This window comes from Onychostoma macrolepis, chromosome 03, assembly GCF_012432095.1.
Source record: "Onychostoma macrolepis isolate SWU-2019 chromosome 03, ASM1243209v1, whole genome shotgun sequence".
NCBI classification, from domain to species: domain Eukaryota; kingdom Metazoa; phylum Chordata; class Actinopteri; order Cypriniformes; family Cyprinidae; genus Onychostoma; species Onychostoma macrolepis.
The window spans coordinates 47,603,504-47,621,968 of record NC_081157.1 but is presented as its reverse complement, the minus strand read 5'-3'; the positions used below and the strand labels follow the sequence as shown (position 1 = coordinate 47,621,968).

General features: G+C 35.6%; 2 protein-coding genes across 4 annotated transcripts; both read left to right on the top strand.

Annotated features, from left to right (window-relative positions):
* Positions 1-966: 966 nt before the first annotated feature.
* LOC131536916 (H-2 class I histocompatibility antigen, Q10 alpha chain-like) lies at positions 967-4,607 on the top strand. Its single transcript, XM_058770111.1, has 6 exons — positions 967-1,191; positions 2,882-3,154; positions 3,250-3,537; positions 3,609-3,887; positions 3,989-4,063; positions 4,139-4,607. Exons 1-6 carry the CDS (start codon positions 1,110-1,112, stop codon positions 4,228-4,230), a joined length of 1,089 nt encoding a protein of 362 aa, XP_058626094.1. The 5' UTR covers positions 967-1,109; the 3' UTR covers positions 4,231-4,607.
* A 118-nt stretch (positions 4,608-4,725) lies between these two features.
* LOC131536149 (major histocompatibility complex class I-related gene protein-like) lies at positions 4,726-17,656 on the top strand. 3 transcript variants are annotated; one of them, XR_009269868.1, is made up of 7 exons: positions 4,726-4,949; positions 9,447-9,719; positions 9,815-10,102; positions 10,176-10,458; positions 10,648-10,686; positions 10,763-10,834; positions 10,951-17,656. XR_009269868.1 is itself a non-coding variant. In XM_058768871.1 (6 exons), the coding sequence occupies exons 1-5, from the start codon at positions 4,868-4,870 to the stop codon at positions 10,658-10,660; spliced, it is 939 nt and encodes a 312-aa protein (XP_058624854.1). In that variant the 5' UTR covers positions 4,726-4,867; the 3' UTR covers positions 10,661-10,686; positions 10,763-17,656. The 3 variants fall into 3 exon arrangements, 1 of the variants encoding a protein (XP_058624854.1); XR_009269869.1 differs by having other exon boundaries at positions 10,763-15,082; positions 15,306-17,656; XM_058768871.1 differs by having other exon boundaries at positions 10,763-17,656.
* Positions 17,657-18,465: the final 809 nt, after the last annotated feature.

The window sequence follows — 18,465 nt, the reverse complement described above, 5'->3', positions numbered from 1 at the left end:
ATCAGAGCATACTTGAGAAATGATCGCATATCCTAATAATTATCCTGTGTACTCTATAAAATATTGCCTTATATACTCTTGAATGTCTTAATCTGTGAAATACTGTTTCTGTATACACATTGATTAATTTTGTTCTTTTACACTGACTTCATTTATAAAATTACAAAATGAACATTGTAATTGTATCAAATGAATTGATGGTATCAGCGGATGTCTGTTATTGGTCTGTAATGTGTTTATTCTTATTTCTTTGTACTGTTTTGTTGTTTTTGTCGTATCCATTCATGATGGTTATTTGCAAAGTTTCTACTTTCTGTTTCTGCAACATCAAGGCTAGAACGACAGCAAACTATGACCGTGATCTCAGGTGCTGATTGTGCTTTAATGTTAGAAGTGTCTATGTGAGTTTGAATATCATTTTGTGTGACATTTATAGCCGTACTAAAAGCGATAATGCACTGAAAAAAAATAAAATAATTGAATTTACAAATTTTTTTAAGGTTAGTGGTTTCAATCAATTTATTTTAGCTACATTTAATTTTTTTTTTAAAATGTTGAACATTAGTCAACTAAATTGTGAATAAAAATGTGAATAAACAAGTGTTTACAAATTGCTTGTTGCTTTTTTTTTTTGCACAAGAGTTTTGCACTTGATTGCTGAATACACACTACATACATCAGCTGTAAATATTTTGAGAACAAATCAAATGAACCAACCAACCAACAAACCTACTTGGCAGTTGTTGTTTTTTTTTGTTTGTTTTTTTTTATTATCATAAATTACGTTTTTTAAATTATTCATTGAACATTGAACTGTTCGCCATATTGTTGTCAACATCTAACTTACTATAACTTTATGAAATAATTGCTTAATGCGTAAATGTAAGATAATTTATTCATTGAACACTGACTAACTGGCTAAAACACTTTATGTGGGTTAAGCCTCTCCACTTCTTCCCAGATACACATGATGTCATTGTCCTGTTTTCTGATTGGTTAAAACATCATCCGTTATTTCTCTGACTAGTTTTCTGATGCTGAAAGCTTTTGCATTCAAGGATTTAAAAATCAGTATTTAGTCAAATTTACACATTTAGAGGCTTTCAGTCATGGGAACGAGTGTGGCAACGAAGATCTTTGCTCTGCTTTGTGTTTTTCTTCTTTATGGCACTCCGTCTATGCTTCAAGCAGGTAAATGATTTAAAGTTTCTGCATTTATCAGAGAATAACGCAACTGAAAGTAACGAGATTTAAAACGTCTTTAAACGAAAGTAATTCAGTTTGAGAAGAAATGCATGCTAACTTCGTATGCCAAAAAATAAATAAAAATAAAGTAGGCCTATATATAATCTAGGCTATAGATAAAACGTTCCAGCCTATATATATATATATATATATAACCATATAAACTAGCCTTCCAGTTAAAACGTTGCAGATGTTATGTGTAATACAAAAACACACACAACGAATGCCAACTGTAGAAAGCAAAAGCCGGATTGGCATTTTTTTTTAGGTCCAAAAAGAGGACATGTCCTGGAAAAAAAGGATGTATGGTCACCCTACAGAAATGTAGAGCAATCTAGTAAATCTACCTATAAATTCAATCTTATTTAATCCTCCATATGATGGTTCATGTGCTTGGGTTATTAATTAAACAATAAATAAAAACAAGATATGGTTTGCTTACTGATTAGGCGTCCATTCATCCATCTTCGTACCACTACTGGGTGTGCTGGATGATTACTAGCATGCAGGGGGTAATGTAATGATATCGGAGCAAAGAGGTTAGAGAACGTTTGGAGAACATGAGTTCTCTCATCTAAAGCAGGCCTACTGCTGCAGTGTAGGCTACTGTCATTATACTGTAGGGTAGAGTGAGGGAAACGTCCCCCTTTAAGGACTGTGTTTTTTGTTTTTTTCTTCTTTTTCTTTTTTCTGTAAAACAAATTATACATTTGTTCAGAAAAGTTATTATAGTTTTAGTGACACTGACATAAATTATAAACCAAGTATGAAAAATGTCCAGAGTTTTCATGTTATTAGATTTTTAACAAAAATTTAATTTGTACCAAGGAGGCGTTTTACCCCACCTATAAACACCCCCATGGGTGGGGTAAAATGCCCCCAGTCTGACAAATCAATTTCTTTTAAACATTTACAGCAAAGTCAGAGTACATACAGTTTTAGCTTAAAATAATAATAATAAAAAAAGAATATAATCAATAATTATGGATTACAAAATTATAATAGCATATTTGAAAAAAATAAAAATAAAAATTGTTAGCTGTTGCTAACTAGCTAACTAGCTACCTGATGCTAACTTGGGGTAATTTTTAAATATAAAGTCCAAATATGTTGATTTAACCAACTAGGTATAATACATTTGATGGACAAACTAAGGATTTGATGTTCAGAACAGAGTAATTGCCCATTGCCCCCTGGGGTGTTTAAAACATATATATTACTGCTGAAAATTGGATCATTTACTGTAAAATCCGTTGAATCTTCAGTACATCATCAGTGTAAGCTTCATTGTGAAAACGTCTACATCACTCTTGTCAACGTAGTCCATAGTTACAATAAAAATGTATCTTGTTTAAGTAGTGTAAAAACCCTGTAGATGAGACTGTAGGCCATCTTCCCGCATGGTCGTTCCATGCACAGAACAAAAATTACACAAAATTGGAGCGTGTGAGAAAACAGGTCTTTTAAAGGTCAGAGAAAAAAAAATGTCTTTGTTCAGAGCACTGGTTTGGGAAATTGAATCAGATATAGTGTGTTAGAAATCGAGAAAAACTGTCACTGCTTTCTCCTTCACTTTACTCACCTTTAAACTATAGTGAATAGTTTTACATTCATATTTTATTGCTCTTCATTGCAGAGAAACACTCGCTGTATTACATTTACACGGGTTTGTCCAAACCTGTCGATCTGCCGGGCATCTATCAGTTCACTGCTATGGGTCTGTTAGATGACATTCAGATCGACTATTACAATAGTGAGGAACAGAAGAAGATTCCCAAACAGACCTGGATGAAGGAGAAACTGCAGGAGGATTACTGGGAAAAAGGCACCCAGTCAAGAAAGAGCAAAGAACAGTGGTTTAATGTGAACGTCGATATTCTGATGAAACGCATGAGACACAGCGAATCAGGTGAAGAACATTCAAACAGAATAATCTGCATGTATAAAATCACCATATTATATTTTCATTACTGTTACAAACATTTTGATCCATCTCCATTTCAGATCTTCATGTTCTTCAGTGGAGAACTGGTTGTGAAGTTGAGCAGGAGGGAGATGAAGTGAAGTTTTCCAAAGGCATTAATGAGTACGCCTATGATGGAGAGGACTTTCTGTCGTTTGATGATAAAGAGTCTCAGTGGGTCGCCCCAGTTGCTGCAGCTCTACCAACCAAGAGAAAATGGGACAATGTCCCAATCCTAAACCAATACATCAAAGGCTACCTGGAGAAAGAGTGTGTGGACTGGCTCAACAAATTCAGAGAATATGGAGACGAGAAGCTCAGAAATGGCAGTGAGTAAATTAATTGGTAAATGTTTGATGCCGCAATTGGAACTAATTGATAAACTGATTCCTGTTTTCAGCTCCTCCAGATGTTCATGTTTTTGAAAGGAAATCTACCAAAACCAAGCTGAAACTCACCTGTATGGCCACCGGATTCTACCCCAGAGACGTGACACTGGGCATTAGGAAATCTCGCACATCTCTGCCTGAAGAGGAGATTGAATCCACAGGAATCAGACCAAACCATGATGGATCCTACCAGATGAGGAAGAGTGTGGAGATCCAGGAGGATGAAGAAGCAGAATATGATTGTTATGTGACCCACACGAGCATGAAAGAACCAAGTATCATCAAATGGGGTAGGCAAACTGAAAGCATTAATTCAATTATGAAATGCATCATAATGCTTTTCAGATATGAATCAGAATTCAAACTGATTAACGTTAATGTGGTTTTCCAGAACATCAGGAGAAAACTAGTGAATCATTCACTGCCGCTTATACTGAAGAACCTGTGCTTGAGAAAGAATCTGCTGGTATGTTTCGTCTATTGCTTTGTTACCAGGCAAATTTCAGATTTGAGTTTTAATGTTTCATTGTTTCTCCAACAGGACGAGAGAATGCTGGCGAAGCATCAGACAGCGGCGCGACTGTGTTTATATTTTCTCTCTCTCTCATATTTCATTTCATCTGGATATTTTGAAGCACTTTCTCAATGCACTCAAGGACAAGGACACCTTGAAGCATCATCGGCAAATTATTCATTTATTTTCTAATACATTATAATCAATTTAGTCCGCAAAAAGCAATAATAAATTGTTAATTTTTCTTTACAGGGATTCAATGACAGCTTAAACAGACAATAACTAATCTCACTAATTTACATTTCATTTATAGGCCTATACATGGTTTCACTTTTACTTTTGTAAGACAAACCGAGTATTATAATTTTTTTCTCACTGTCAGAATACAATCAAGTTAAATAAAATGTCTGCTCCTCTTTAATTATTTGAATGATTGAATTACTTACTATATTTGTAAACATTTTGAGAACAGCAAATAAAACCATATAACAAACTATATCTTTGTGGAAGAATTGTTCATTGTCAATATAGCATTGATTAATGTCCTTACGAACACTGAACTGTTTATCACCGTAATAATAAACCGCTTTTTTGTGTTGCTTCACCACTTTCTGCCCAGACACAGATCAGATTTCAATGATGACTTTATCGTATTATTTTCTTATTGGTTAAAACATCATCCGCTATTTTCTGCATCTCCTGTTCTGCTGTATTGCGTTCAGCGAAATAAAATCAGTCAAATTCACGCCTTTCAATATGCGAACAAGCGTCACGACGAAGATCTTTGCTCTGTTTTGTGTGTTTCTTCTTTATGGGACTTTGCCTTCACTTCAAGCAGGTATGGTTAAAAGTTTCTGCGTTTATCAGAGAACGAAAGTGAAAGTAGCGACTAGGCTACGCGTCGTGATTTAAAACGTCTTTGCATGCATCGTATACGAAATATAAAAGTAAAACGAGTTGTCAACTAAAAACTGTAACTACCCACTAAACAAGACTTTTTAGATGCATCAAATTAATTTGACAAAGGTTAAGGTTCTACTGGATAAGCAGATGCATTTGGACAAAATAAACTGAAAAATAGAAATTCTTCCAAGGGTTCGTTTCCCAAAAGCATCGTTAGCTAACTATAGTCGTTACCCAGCAAGCAATTTTCAGTTTAATAGCCGTCCAAACACAGCCCAGACGTCTAGGCTAAAACAAGACTGAATTTGGGCTGTCAGTGAAAATTGAATAGACGTCTAACCATAGCCCAAGAAATAGACTAGACATCAAATAGACAGCTATTGAATGGCTACATCTAATAGACAACAAAATGGCAATCCATCCAAACAAATTAAATATACAGCTTGTATTAAGAAAAATATCATTTTTAACAACTTAGACAACTTAAGACAATACAAAATGATAAAAATACAAAATAATTAATGACATAATAATGACAAGAATATTATAAATACAATACACTTAAATATAAATATTATGATAAAAAAATCTGAAATTTAACAACTTCAGATAATAAAAATATTAAAAATGAAAAAAACATAAGATATTTAAAAGAAAAAAAGAGCATGTTATCACTTAACATTAAAACATTATGGATAAATGACAACATAAAAAAAAAAAAAGATTAACCCTTTTGTTGGTTTTCTTATTTTAACAAGTAAAACATCCAACAGTGAACTTAAAGGAAATTATTCATTATTTCTTTTTATTTCTTGTTTAAAATGCTCCCAACTGCATTCCTCGAGTCAAACTCTGTTGCTGCCGGGAAGTTGGTCATCACAGCATCTGCCAAATAAGGAAAAAAATAGCATAAGAAAAGCTTTTTTGACATAATTTTTTACTTTAATTACACTAATTGGGACAGGGAGTCATTCTCTTTTGCTTGGATGCCTACTAAAAACAAAAACGAGATGTATATTGTGTATCACCATTCCGTGTGTTAAAAAAAGAGAGAAGCTCTCTGATAAATGTTGTGTTGTATATACATACCTATAATGACCGAGAACACTGCAGTCTTTTCAAATGCCTCTTTCTGCAGCGGACCACCCCCCTTCATGTTGAATTTGGACATGAGGAAATTTTTTAAAACCCTAAAATATAATACAGATTGTGGTGGTTAACAATTGCGGATAAAGTTTGACATTTCAAAATGACCAGTTATCTTAAAAAAGTTACAAATTCTTTATTAAATTTCTGATTTGCGTTGTAACTTATTGAGTATTGACACCACAATGTTTGATTGATGTGGCATGTTTTTAAGGCTTTACCTGTTCAGCATCCTTCTGGCACTGTCTTTGTGGTTTCTTCCTTCAATTCTGCACAACTTTGACACCTGAATAACACATGACAATGTCAGACGGGTAGTATTATATGCGTCAGTGTACAAGTGTTTACCAACCAACTGATACCATTGACCTGCAAGTTTTCCATCACCAACCCTTTAAAACTCTTTATTCCAGCAGTTTAAGATTTTCCCTGTTAGTGCCCCACAATCTGTCTCTGCCTCCCAAACTGTCTGCCACAACTGACTTCATAACACAGTGATAGCTGCTGTAACTAAAAAGTAGCTCAGTACACACATTAAAGTCAAATGTACATGGAATAATAAATTAACCCCTACCATTTTTATTACAATGTTTTCTGTTTATACTGTTTAGGTTTTAATGCTGCATTGCACATCTGAGCTATTTGCACTATTTTAATACTGCTGCAAACTTTTTATAATTGATCATTTTATATTGCCATTTTAAATCATTTCTATTTTGAAGCTTTACTATCAATTTGGAAGTTTCAAAATAAATCTTATTTTACTTGTACAATGCAAAGATATTCCATTCAATTAGCTCCTGCTCTCTCTGTATGTAACAAGCCATTGTTCAGTCAAATTCAATATAATAATTAAAATAAATTATGGACTTTGTCATAGATGAGAGCTTTAGTGAGGAAATGTTGTTTTGGAGAGGATTTTATTTATTTTTTTATTTTTTTTAACCATTGCTGCCCGATCTCCTCCATTTCCAGCTGCTTTTCCAGATGTTGAAACTCCTCCTCAGTTTGTCCAATTCTTCTGAGTGTGTTCACTGCATAAATTAATACAGATTCATCTTTGGCAAAGCTAAAATCGCATACAAATGATAAAACTTTTACTCTATTATCTATTAAATTTTGCAATTAATCCTCTGAACACATGCAGGCTGAACCGTGGGCCTAGTCACTGATCACTATCAACTAAGATCTGCTCCCTTCAATAAAATGTCAAGGTTCCTAAACATGATAACAAACAATACAGATAAATAATGAACACATTTAAAAACGAAAACACAGATACTTACAAGACCAAGTAGGAATATCCTTTATCGTTTGTCGTTTGCCCGCTGCTCTCCGACAGGTAAACTTTAGTGCTCTCTCGTGTAAAAACAACACGCAACAGTGACCTCTACTAACTTTCCCGTCTCGCGCTGCCTCATGTCTCAGTAGGGCTACAATTGCCATCTAGCAGTTGGGAATTGTAATTGCATTTTTATTTATAAAATGAAAGACAGTCGAATATCAATAATATATTATAATGTGTATGAATGTTACATTTAACAGCTTGTGGGATGCATGACATCATATTATCAAATGCAAGTAAACTTTTGAAACATTTAAATTATTTTCGGCATAATAAATAATGCTATATTAAATTAAATTAAAAATTACATAAAATATAAAATGATGCTAATTTAAATGTTACAAAAGTTCACTTGCATTTGATAAGAAGCTGCTTGGGTGAAAATTACACGTAAACAATTTTAAGGCTATTATGCTCATCTGGTGTAGGGCTATAGCCAAACTGTTCAAATTAGACCACGGATTGCCATGATTACACGTAGCCTGTCCAATTTAGAGCTATATCGTGGCTACATGTATACCATGTCAAGAAATGACACTTATATCTTTGCAGATATTATTGACACTGCGAACATGATGGGATATTAACCATCTCATGCGCTGCCTGACCAAAAACTACAGTGAATCAGTTTTGACTATCAGTGGGCTACAAATAGCCGGTCTGACTACGAGCTAAACCGAGGCTACGCAAAGAACATGTCGAAGAAATGAAACCAAACACGTTGAAAACACTGTTGACTTTGCTTACATAATTGAATATCAAACATCTCACAAGTTATTTTGCCAAAAAACGACATGTAACTGTCAGATTGTGTCTCAGCGTCTTGTGTTTCCCCTCCTCTCGTGGCCTTATTTGGAGTTCCTGTTCCTGTCCTAGTCTGTCATGTTCATTAGTTAATTAGTCCCCAGCCCTGTGTTATTAATTATAGTTTCCCCAGTGTTCTTAAAGGAACACTCCACTTTTTTTTTTTTGGAAATAGGCTCATTCTCCAACTCCCCCAGAGTTAATAAGTTGAGTTTTACCGGTTTTGAATCCATTCAGCCGATCTCTGGGTCTGGCGATAGCACTTTTAGCATAGCTTAGCTATAGCTGGGGACTACTTTCAGGCGCTGTGTAATATCACTGCGCCATGGTACGGCAGCAAAGTTCCTTGATTATTACACCGGAATGAGAGTATAGTTCCTAGCCAAATCGCACTAGAAAATCGCAACTTTTCATTTTCCGCTGGTCTTACTACATGATATAACTACAGAAGAGTCAAGTTTTAAATAGGACAAATATCGAAACTCTTTGGTCATTTTTGAACGCAATGCTACTGGTCTAATCGGATTCAATGATCTATGCTAAGCTATGCTAAAAGTGCTATCGCCAGACCCGGAGATCGGCTGAATGGATTCAAAAACGGTAAAACTCAACTTATTAACTCTGGGGGAGTTGGAGAATGAGCCTATTTCCAAAAAAAGTGGAGTGTTCCTTTAAGCCATGTGTTTCCTTGTCTCAGTGTTCGGTCTTGTGATTGTTGTGAATTGTCTTTCTGTAAGGTTAATAAAGTCATGTGTTTCTCGTCTCTGCGTTTCCCAAGCTCCAACGATACGTGACAGTAACCAAATTCAAGGTTATTTAGGCTGGAAGTGGGTTACACATAGCCGGACTATATCGGGTCTATAGTTAACCGAGACGGTGAAATGACGGCTATTGCTTGCTGGGTAGTTCCATTGAACTCTAATAAGGAAGATAAGTTTTAACTGAAGTTTAAGTTTTTTTTTTTTTGTTTTTTTTTTTAAGCATTGTGTTCATATTTAGAATGTTGGCTAGACTAAAATGTCTCTCAAAGCATTACAGGTGTGTATATATTATGACTGTTTACCTGCTTTCTCATTCAATTACATCACAAAACAGTGAATAGTTGTTTAATTCACATTTTGATGCTCTTTACTGCAGAGAAACACTCGCTGTATTACATTTACATGGCTTTGTCCAAACCTGTCGATCTGCCGGGCATCTATCAGTTCACTGCTATGGGTCTGCTAGACGACTTACAGATCGACTATTACAATAGTGAGGAACAGAAGAAGATTCCCAAACAGACCTGGATGAAGGAGAAACTGCAGGAGGATTACTGGGAAAAAGGCACCCAGTCGAGAAAGAGCAAAGAACAGTGGTTTAATGTGAACGTCGACATTCTGATGAAACGCATGAGACACAATGAATCAGGTGAGGAACATTCATAGTTTAACCAGCATATACAGATGATCAGTTGATTTATATTATCATCATCTCACAGACATTTTGATTTGTGTCTATTTCAGATCTTCATGTTCTTCAGTGGAGACACGGTTGTGAAGTTGAGCAGCAGGGAGATGAAGTGAAGTTTTCCAAAGGCATCAGTGAGTATGGCTATGATGGAGAGGACTTTCTGTCTTTTGATATGAAAGAGTCTCAGTGGGTCGCCTCAGTCGATGCAGCTCTACCAACCAAGAGAAAATGGGACAATGTCCCAATCATAAACCAATACACCAAAGGCTACCTGGAGAAAGAGTGTGTGGACTGGCTCAATAAATTCAGAGAATATGGAGACAATGAGCTCAGAAAAGCTTGTGAGTAAATGTACAGTATTTATATTTGTTGTTTATCTGCAGATGATTGATAAACAAATTCCTGTGTTTTCAGCTCCTCCAGATGTTCACGTGTTTGCAAGGAAATCCAGTGATGAATCCAAGCTGAAACTCACCTGTATGGCCACCGGTTTCTACGCCAAAGACATGATGATGACCATTAGGAAATATCGCACATCTCTGCCCGAATATGAGGTTGAATCGACAGGAATCAGACCAAACCATGATGGGACCTTCCAGATGAGGAAGAGTGTGGAGATCCAGGAGAATGAAAAAGCAGAATATGATTGTTTTGTGTCCCACAGAACCTTCAAATCAATTATCGTAAAACTGGGCAGGTAAACTGAAAGCATTAATTCAGTCATTAAAGCACAAGCATTGTAATGACTTTCAGATGTCATTCAGAGTTCAAATATTCAGATCTTTACTTGTGTGTGAAATATTATGAGCTGACACATTGAGATTAAATGTGTATAATTATGATGTCTGAGAGTAGTACTAGGCTTGATGTTATTGTGGTTTTCCAGGACAAGCTACTGAATCACTGAATGCTGAAACACCTGCTGGTATGTATTTGTTATTTACCAGCAAACTTCATGCAGATTCAAACCACATCAATGTGACATTTTACTGTTTCTCCAGCAGGATGAGAGAGAGCTGGTGAAACATCGGAGAGCAGTGTGACTGTCTGTCTGGAGAAAGTCTTTCAAAATGGTAACTCTATTTTAAATGGAATATCAGTGTGTCTGTTTCTACATTGGAGAAATCTCATTTACATTCAGTGCAGTTTACAAGAGTTTTTATGAATTTCATGCGTGTTTTTCATGCAGAAGGTTGTGTACCGCTGTGCTAGTGTGCATCACGTATGATGTATAATACACTGACCAGCCATAACATGAAAACAACTCTGTTGCTGCCCCGGAAAAACAAACTGCATCCACTGTTCACGTAACGCTGGGTTCTCTGGGAAGCTGAACAAGGGTATCTTTCCCTCAGAACCAAAAACATACAACTTTTGATTCTTCTCGAGCAAGTCCTGTGCAGTGTTGCCGACGACTTCCGTAAATGAAGCGCGTTGATGGGCGCACTCTTGCTCTCACTCCAGTTGATGTGTGCGCGCGCTCTTCCGGGAGAAGTGCCCATACAAGAAACAGATGGTGCTTCTATATGCAAGGCCAATACAAAGGCTTTTCTACACAGTTGTCCAAAGTGTCACCAAATCAAGTGCATGTTTGGTGTTATGTGCATGTGCTCAACCTTGTTCTGGCTGACACAACCCAAACAGTAATAGAATGTGGATCATTTTTTGCAGTGATGTGAGGGGTAGGTTTAGGTGTAGGGCGATTTAAAAATAAAAAAAATACAGTTGGTACAGTATAAAACCATTATGCCTATGGAGAGTCCCCACAAAATAGCAAAGCAGACATGTGTGTTTGTGTGGGCACAAGCATAGTGGGCCAGTCTGGATGATGTCCAGGGCTGTTTTTTTGTCCCAGTCCAGCCCTGTACATGACCCTGACACTGGTTCACCTCTTGCCATTCATTGCATCACTTTTGGTAGATACTAACCTCTGCGGACTGGGAACAGCCCACAAGACTTTTGGAGACACGATCCATTTGTGTAGCCATTTCTATCTGGCTCTTGTCACACAGATGCTTGCCCATTTTTCCTGCTTCCAACATATGAAATTCAAGAACTGACCGTTTACTGCCTAATACATTCCACCCCACGATGGGTGCCACTGTAATGATATAATCAGTTATGCACTTCAGCTGTCACAATATTGTGGCTGATCAGTGTAGCCAGATTATCAATAAAGATAAAAAAACATGAAAGATTTTTGTTGTTTTGTATATTGCTGATTTTCTTTAACCTTATCCAATTACTTCTGTTCTCAAATCAAGAATTTTTAAAATAGAATTACATAAAGGTGATTGTAGGATTCTTTTGAACTGAAATCCAGCCTATGGGTTTTCCAGTAGAGGATCTTGTTTGATCCCATTAGGATTACTTTTGCATTTGGGATTTTGTGATTATCACAACAGATTCAGTCTACATGGTTATTTCTGTAGCTGAAATGTTTAATGAGCTTCACCCACATGATGCTGCTTTCTCATTCAGATTTATCACATTTAAATTGGTGAATAGTTATTTAATTTAAATTTTATTGCTCTTTACTGCAGAGAAACACTCGCTGTATTACATTTACACGGCTTTGTCCAAACCTGTTGATCTGCCGGGCATCTATCAGTTCACTGCTATGAACTGCTATGAACTGATAGATCATTTACTATTTGTCATATACAGAAGGAAAGACAAGTTATAATGTAAAGAAGTATGCCAGTCATTCATTAATGTTAATGATATAAGAATTTCAAAAGAAAAATAAAATAAAGATAGCATTTTTTTTTTTTTTTCAGTTTCAGTATTGTTATATTTTTTAATGTTAGTAAGTGGTGTTAAAAATGCTATGTGCATAATGAGCTGGTGGGTTTATGGTGTGGTGTGTTGCGGATCGGGTGTGGTGGGCCGCTCTGTGCCAGAAAGTCCAGGGCCTGCATATATTTATAATAATTATACATTTTATTAAAAAATAATTATAATAAGAGAAGCAAAACCAAGCACTTGTATTCCTTTATCATTATTCTTTTGTTTTTATTCAGCCATTAGCCTTTATTCTGCCATTAAAAGGTTTACCAAGCCACATCGCTTCAATCCCAGTATACATTAACCCAACTATTATCAAAAGTATTTCTAAAGAAAAATACAACAAAACATTTTCTTATGGCCTTACGTCAATTATTATGACAAAATACATCATAAAGAAGACCTGTTCTGCAGCTGCATTGGAGCTAATATTAGCATCAAGCTTCATAAGACAATTTATGAGATTATTAGTACACTTTTACTCAAAACTGACTTTAAACCACCATCAAGTGTTTGTAATAACTTCCTTTTGCGATCACATGTGGAATTTGGTCATTTACTGTTGTTAAAATATGCTATTTATAGCCTTTTATATTGCTGCACAAATTAGCATTTCAGATGTACACATTCTTTATTGTTATGAAAACACCCCAAATCTCAAGAAAATCACATACAAACCATATACAATCGTAATTGTCAGTTTATTATTTGGATATTTCGTGGGTACAGAGGTTTCTGTGTTTGCTCTGGCCAAATTTTTTCTTTTTTCTTTTATTAATTTTTGAACAAATACAGAACAAAAGTGCCAAGGGTACACATAAAAAGTACATATTAACTATACATTTATGTATAAAATCAAAAAACAAATTAAAATAAAATAAAATAATGAAAGGCCTTACTAAATCAAAATAACTTAATAGATATACCAAATAGATACACAGTTTTAACAGCTTTTTTTGTTTGTACTCAACTTAATGGTGCTTATATAGATATCTAATTCCTTAAGTACCAATGAAAAAAGAGGTTTCTGATTGCTGAATGATTGCTATTTACATCTATATCTTCAATAAATCTGGTTAAAAAAAATGCTTAGCAGGGTAACATTTATGCAGTATCTTAAATTAAATTTCTTTAATTTTATTTGTAATGAGATATTTATTAGGTAATACCAAAACTTTCCTCCAATTAATATTTCTGATAAACTTAGACTAATAGAAAATAGCACTTGGCTCACTAACAATTTCTTTTTGAAACAAACGTATAGCCTTATTACATTTTTTTTTTTTGCTAGATGGAAAAACAAATTTTGCCACAGAAAGTATCAGCAGGGTGAAGTAAAGAAGCATGTTTAGAGTATGACATACCTCTACATAAAGACACGATACTAGAAGAGATAGCTCCAATTACAGAGGCATATTCTTTTGGGGTTTGCTCTGTCAGATATCAACATGGAAGAGCACGACAGGATGTGACGGGGCGGGATATGAGACGCATATTTGATTGACGAGCAATGAATCAGGTTTCAGAGAGTCATAGCGCGAGCACGGAAGAGTAAACACACACAGGGACAGCCCAGGGAGCTGCTTCATCAGATCGTGTAAATCAGTGGAAAATGAATAGAAATGATGATTCTGTTTTACTGTACATACTGTACATTGTATTCCCTCAAACTCATAACTGTTAAATTTATTTGTAGCCAAGTACTTCTTACACTCTCTAAAAGGATGTGTTGAAAACAACACAACCCGTGTTGTTTCTTAACACACCTGTGTCTAGTTAAGAACAACACATTTTGTGTTACTTTTAACTCAACTAATGTGTTATTCTTGGTAACACAGAAAGTGTGTTGAAAATTTTCTACACACTATGTGTTATAGTTACAGTTTGTGTCAGGTATGTGCTATTTGTGTGTAATTTTTTTAATCCAACTTTGTATGCAATAAAAACACAGCAAACTGGCATATAGTTTATACAGGATTTATTAGACCAGCTACATTTACATAAAAAGTAAAAATTCAAAAAAGAAAAAGAGTAAACAATCAAAATATAGTAATTAAAACATTAGAATTGTTTCTTGAGTGAAAAGTTGCTTAAAGGGATCCCCGGGTATTAAGACATGTATAGCTTAATATAACGTCAATGACGTCTCTTATTTAAATATGTAGTAAAAAACCCCATGAAAATGTATGTTATTTTTAAAAAAATGACATCGTTTTTTTTGGACTATGGGGGGTGCCATTATTTTACGTGCACAGTACATTCTGCGTTGATAACGTCAAATGGTTGCACTTGGTCAGCTACTGCCACTTTTTACCGCAACACAACTCAGAAAATAAAATACTAATACGATACCACATTGTGTGGCTTTTGGTTGTAATTTTCAGTCGAAGGGCAACAAAAGAAGCGATGTAATGTAAGACTTCACTGCTTTCCTAACGATAAGAACGGAGAAAAGAATGGGATGCCTGTGGACGAATAAAACTTCCTAAAGACCCGCTTCTTTGTTCTCTCCACTTTAGCCCTGATGCCTTTGAGTCTTTTAGTAGACCACAGCTACCGAAAGAGCTTACAAACGGCTTTAACAAGAAAGGCCAGATGCCATCTGTTAGGATGTAAACATGCCGACGCGCGGCCGCTAGAGGAGTTTTTCAGCGCGGATTTCCCTCGATATCCGGGGCGTTTACACTCCTTGTGGGGAAAAATCGATGGTACAGCATTTGGTTTAAACCTATACTTATATCCATCGCCACCTGTAAGCTCTTTCAGTAGCTGTGGTCATCATATCAGTATTTTATTTTCCGAGTTGTCTATAGTTGTGCTGTGGTAAAAATAGCAACAGGTAGCGCTAGTAGCTCAACGAGTGCAACCATTTTACGTCGTCAGAAAAATGGCGCCCCCCATAGTTCAAAATATGTATAAAAGGAGGTGATTTTTTAAAATAACAGAAATCTTTAATGGGTTTTCTGCTACATATTTCGGTAAGAGACATCATTTACGTTATATTAAGCCATACAAGTCTTAATACCCAGGGATCCCTTTAAGAGTTGGTTAATCAAGTTTGCACTTTGATAAAAAAAAAAAGAAAAAAAAGTGGTATTTGACAGCATCTTAAACATTAATCGTTTTATTTACGTATCAGCATACAGGTGATGGTAAGGGTCAGTGTGAGTCTCTCGTTTGTCTCCTGTCACTTCAATATGCAACAGGTCGCTTCAGGAGTGTCTTCCATTCAAAGCTGCAAGAGTATGGAAGCAGAATAATGACAATAGTTTTTGAAACATAAAGCATGCTGAATTCCACAAATCGAAAAAAAAGATGCATTGCAATTAACAGTGCTTGCATTTTAATGCCTTGTATTTCCAGGGCTTGCATTTTTAGGTCCTGAAATTTAACATAGTTGTTTATTTAAGCTGTGAATATTTCAATTCAAAATATTTCACACACATTTTCTTAATTAAAAATTCAATAATTCATATTCACCTTCCAGAATTCACTTCCAAAATATTCAATCTGTTTAAAAATACGATGTATAATATTCGACAGGCAAATTTCAGTCATTTTATTTCACTTTCCAAATTCGCTGCCACAAATGTAGTGGTTAAAATTCGGCAGAAAATTCTGCGCTGCACATCCGGGAACCACAGGAATAGCAGTAGAGCACCGATGCATGATCTTCAGCTGATGTCAGCCGCTCACCAGCAGGCGGCGCAAGCGGCTGTTGATGAAGGCCATATGTGGCTCAAGTCACTCATTTACAAAAATTGATTTGCAGAAATGGAGCTAGCGCTAGAAGTTTTGATTATGGGGCCAGTATAAACATGTGGAAACGCTGATTGTGTGTATGTTTAATTCAACATTTTCGCTGTTTCCTGTAACCTACATATAAGCAGTTTTCTCTACCACAAAGGAGATTATAATGCTCTTTTACCCAACGCTGAAGTACAGAACTAACATTACATCTGAGGAAGACATATATTGCTTTCGGTCAATTGCATTTTTTTTGATCAGCGCAGTCAGTGGAGAGCAACTGCGCGCGACTGCTCAATCCGACACAGCCGCCTCGACGTCGCGAGAGTTTTTTGGCACACGTCAGGATGACATCAGAGCAAGGCGGACGTAACTCGGACACTTTTCTAACCGGCATGCATCTCGTGGTGATCGTTTCTGCGCAGATTTTGCTCACCTCAAACAAGCCTAGTATCTTATAAAATACATATACCAGTAGTAAATGAGGTAAAACACTTACTTTCAGTGTTTTCCTTGTTAAAACCATGGTTAAAACCAACTTCCCCGTCTGCTCGCGCCGCGAGAGAAAGAAAATATATCTCTAAAAAAAATGTTTAGGAGAGCACAGCACATAAGTATGGCTATAAATTAATATGATGTTATAAAATACATATTTTAAATGAGATTAAAACACTTACTTTCGGATTTTCCCTTTTAGAAAAGTCCTCGTCTGTTCCGCATCGCGAGTGAAAGGAATAAATGACATTGATAAACGCTTAGGCACACACAACACTTTGAAATAATTATAAAACGATATGATATTACAAAACACACTTTGTGAGTAGGATTAAACACTTTATTTTACTGTTTTCCGTCCTAATATGCTCTGCATCGCGAGCAAAGAAAATGGCGTCTGTGACTCACACTCGCACACGAGAAAATGTCCCGGATGTCACTAACAATACTCAACGGTGTTAATAAGGGTAATTCTCCGTATTAACACCGGCCAGAGGGTGCTGTTTACACTAGCTAGTGTTAATCCTTTACAATTCAACACCACAACTTTAACTCTTTACTCTAAAAGTACTTAACACCAGGTTTTCAACACTGGAGATTTTGCTGTGTTGGATTTTTTCTTTTTTGTTTTTAACACACATTTAACACATAACACTAAACGTGTTGAAATAGTCATAACACACACACAAAAACCCCCACATAATTTAACATCCTTTACATTTACTGTATTTTGCAGAACTGAGAGACGGCTGTCTGGGAGATATATAAAGTCTTATCGGGAGACTGTTGCAAATATATCCAATTCCAATATGCAATTAGGTTGAGGATACTACATTTATTTATTTTTTACTGTCGGCCTACTGTAATTTACGTTATACTGTATTCATATTTAATTCTTTGTTCATATTCATATTGAATATAAAGTAAATTCTTCATCTACTTCAGTATCTCTTTACAGTACTGTATAGTCTGCATTGTATTGTACAGTGTAGTGTAGTTTTGAAAATGCTAATAGTTGTGATGAAATGGTGAACTGCTTCATGAATTGTGGGCTATTCATTTTGTGCCATTCCGAATTCAAAACTAGGCTTCGGGCACATGATCCCTACAATCAACACTGAACTGAACTGATTTGAATAATGACACTATTGATTTTTAATGTGTATGTCTATTGTATACACCACTATAGGTTATAAATAAAGGTGACTTGATGTAAACCCAAAACATCAAGCATTTTGAAACATTCTGTAAAACATTTTCACAAAACATTCTTTTTAGGTTTGAACATTCCCTTAACTTTCAGCTAATGTTCTCCGAACGCTCCCTAACCTCTTTGCTCCAATATTACCCCACTGTATGTTAATCATCCAGCACACCCATGAGCCAGTAAAGTGGTATGGGAGATGGATTTATAGATGCCTAGAGTCAGTAAACAAACCATATCTTGCTTTAATTTATTGTTTAATTAATAACCCAAACACAGGAACCACCATGGAGGATAAAATAAGATTGAATTTGTCCATTAATAGGTAGATTTCAGCCCGGTCTCATGAAAATATGTATAAATATTACGCCAAAAAAAAAAAAAACGAAAACTCGTGGTATTATACGCAAAAATGGACTTTGGCGTGCATATAACGCAGTTTTCGCGTGCATATGATCCGAAATTTGTTGG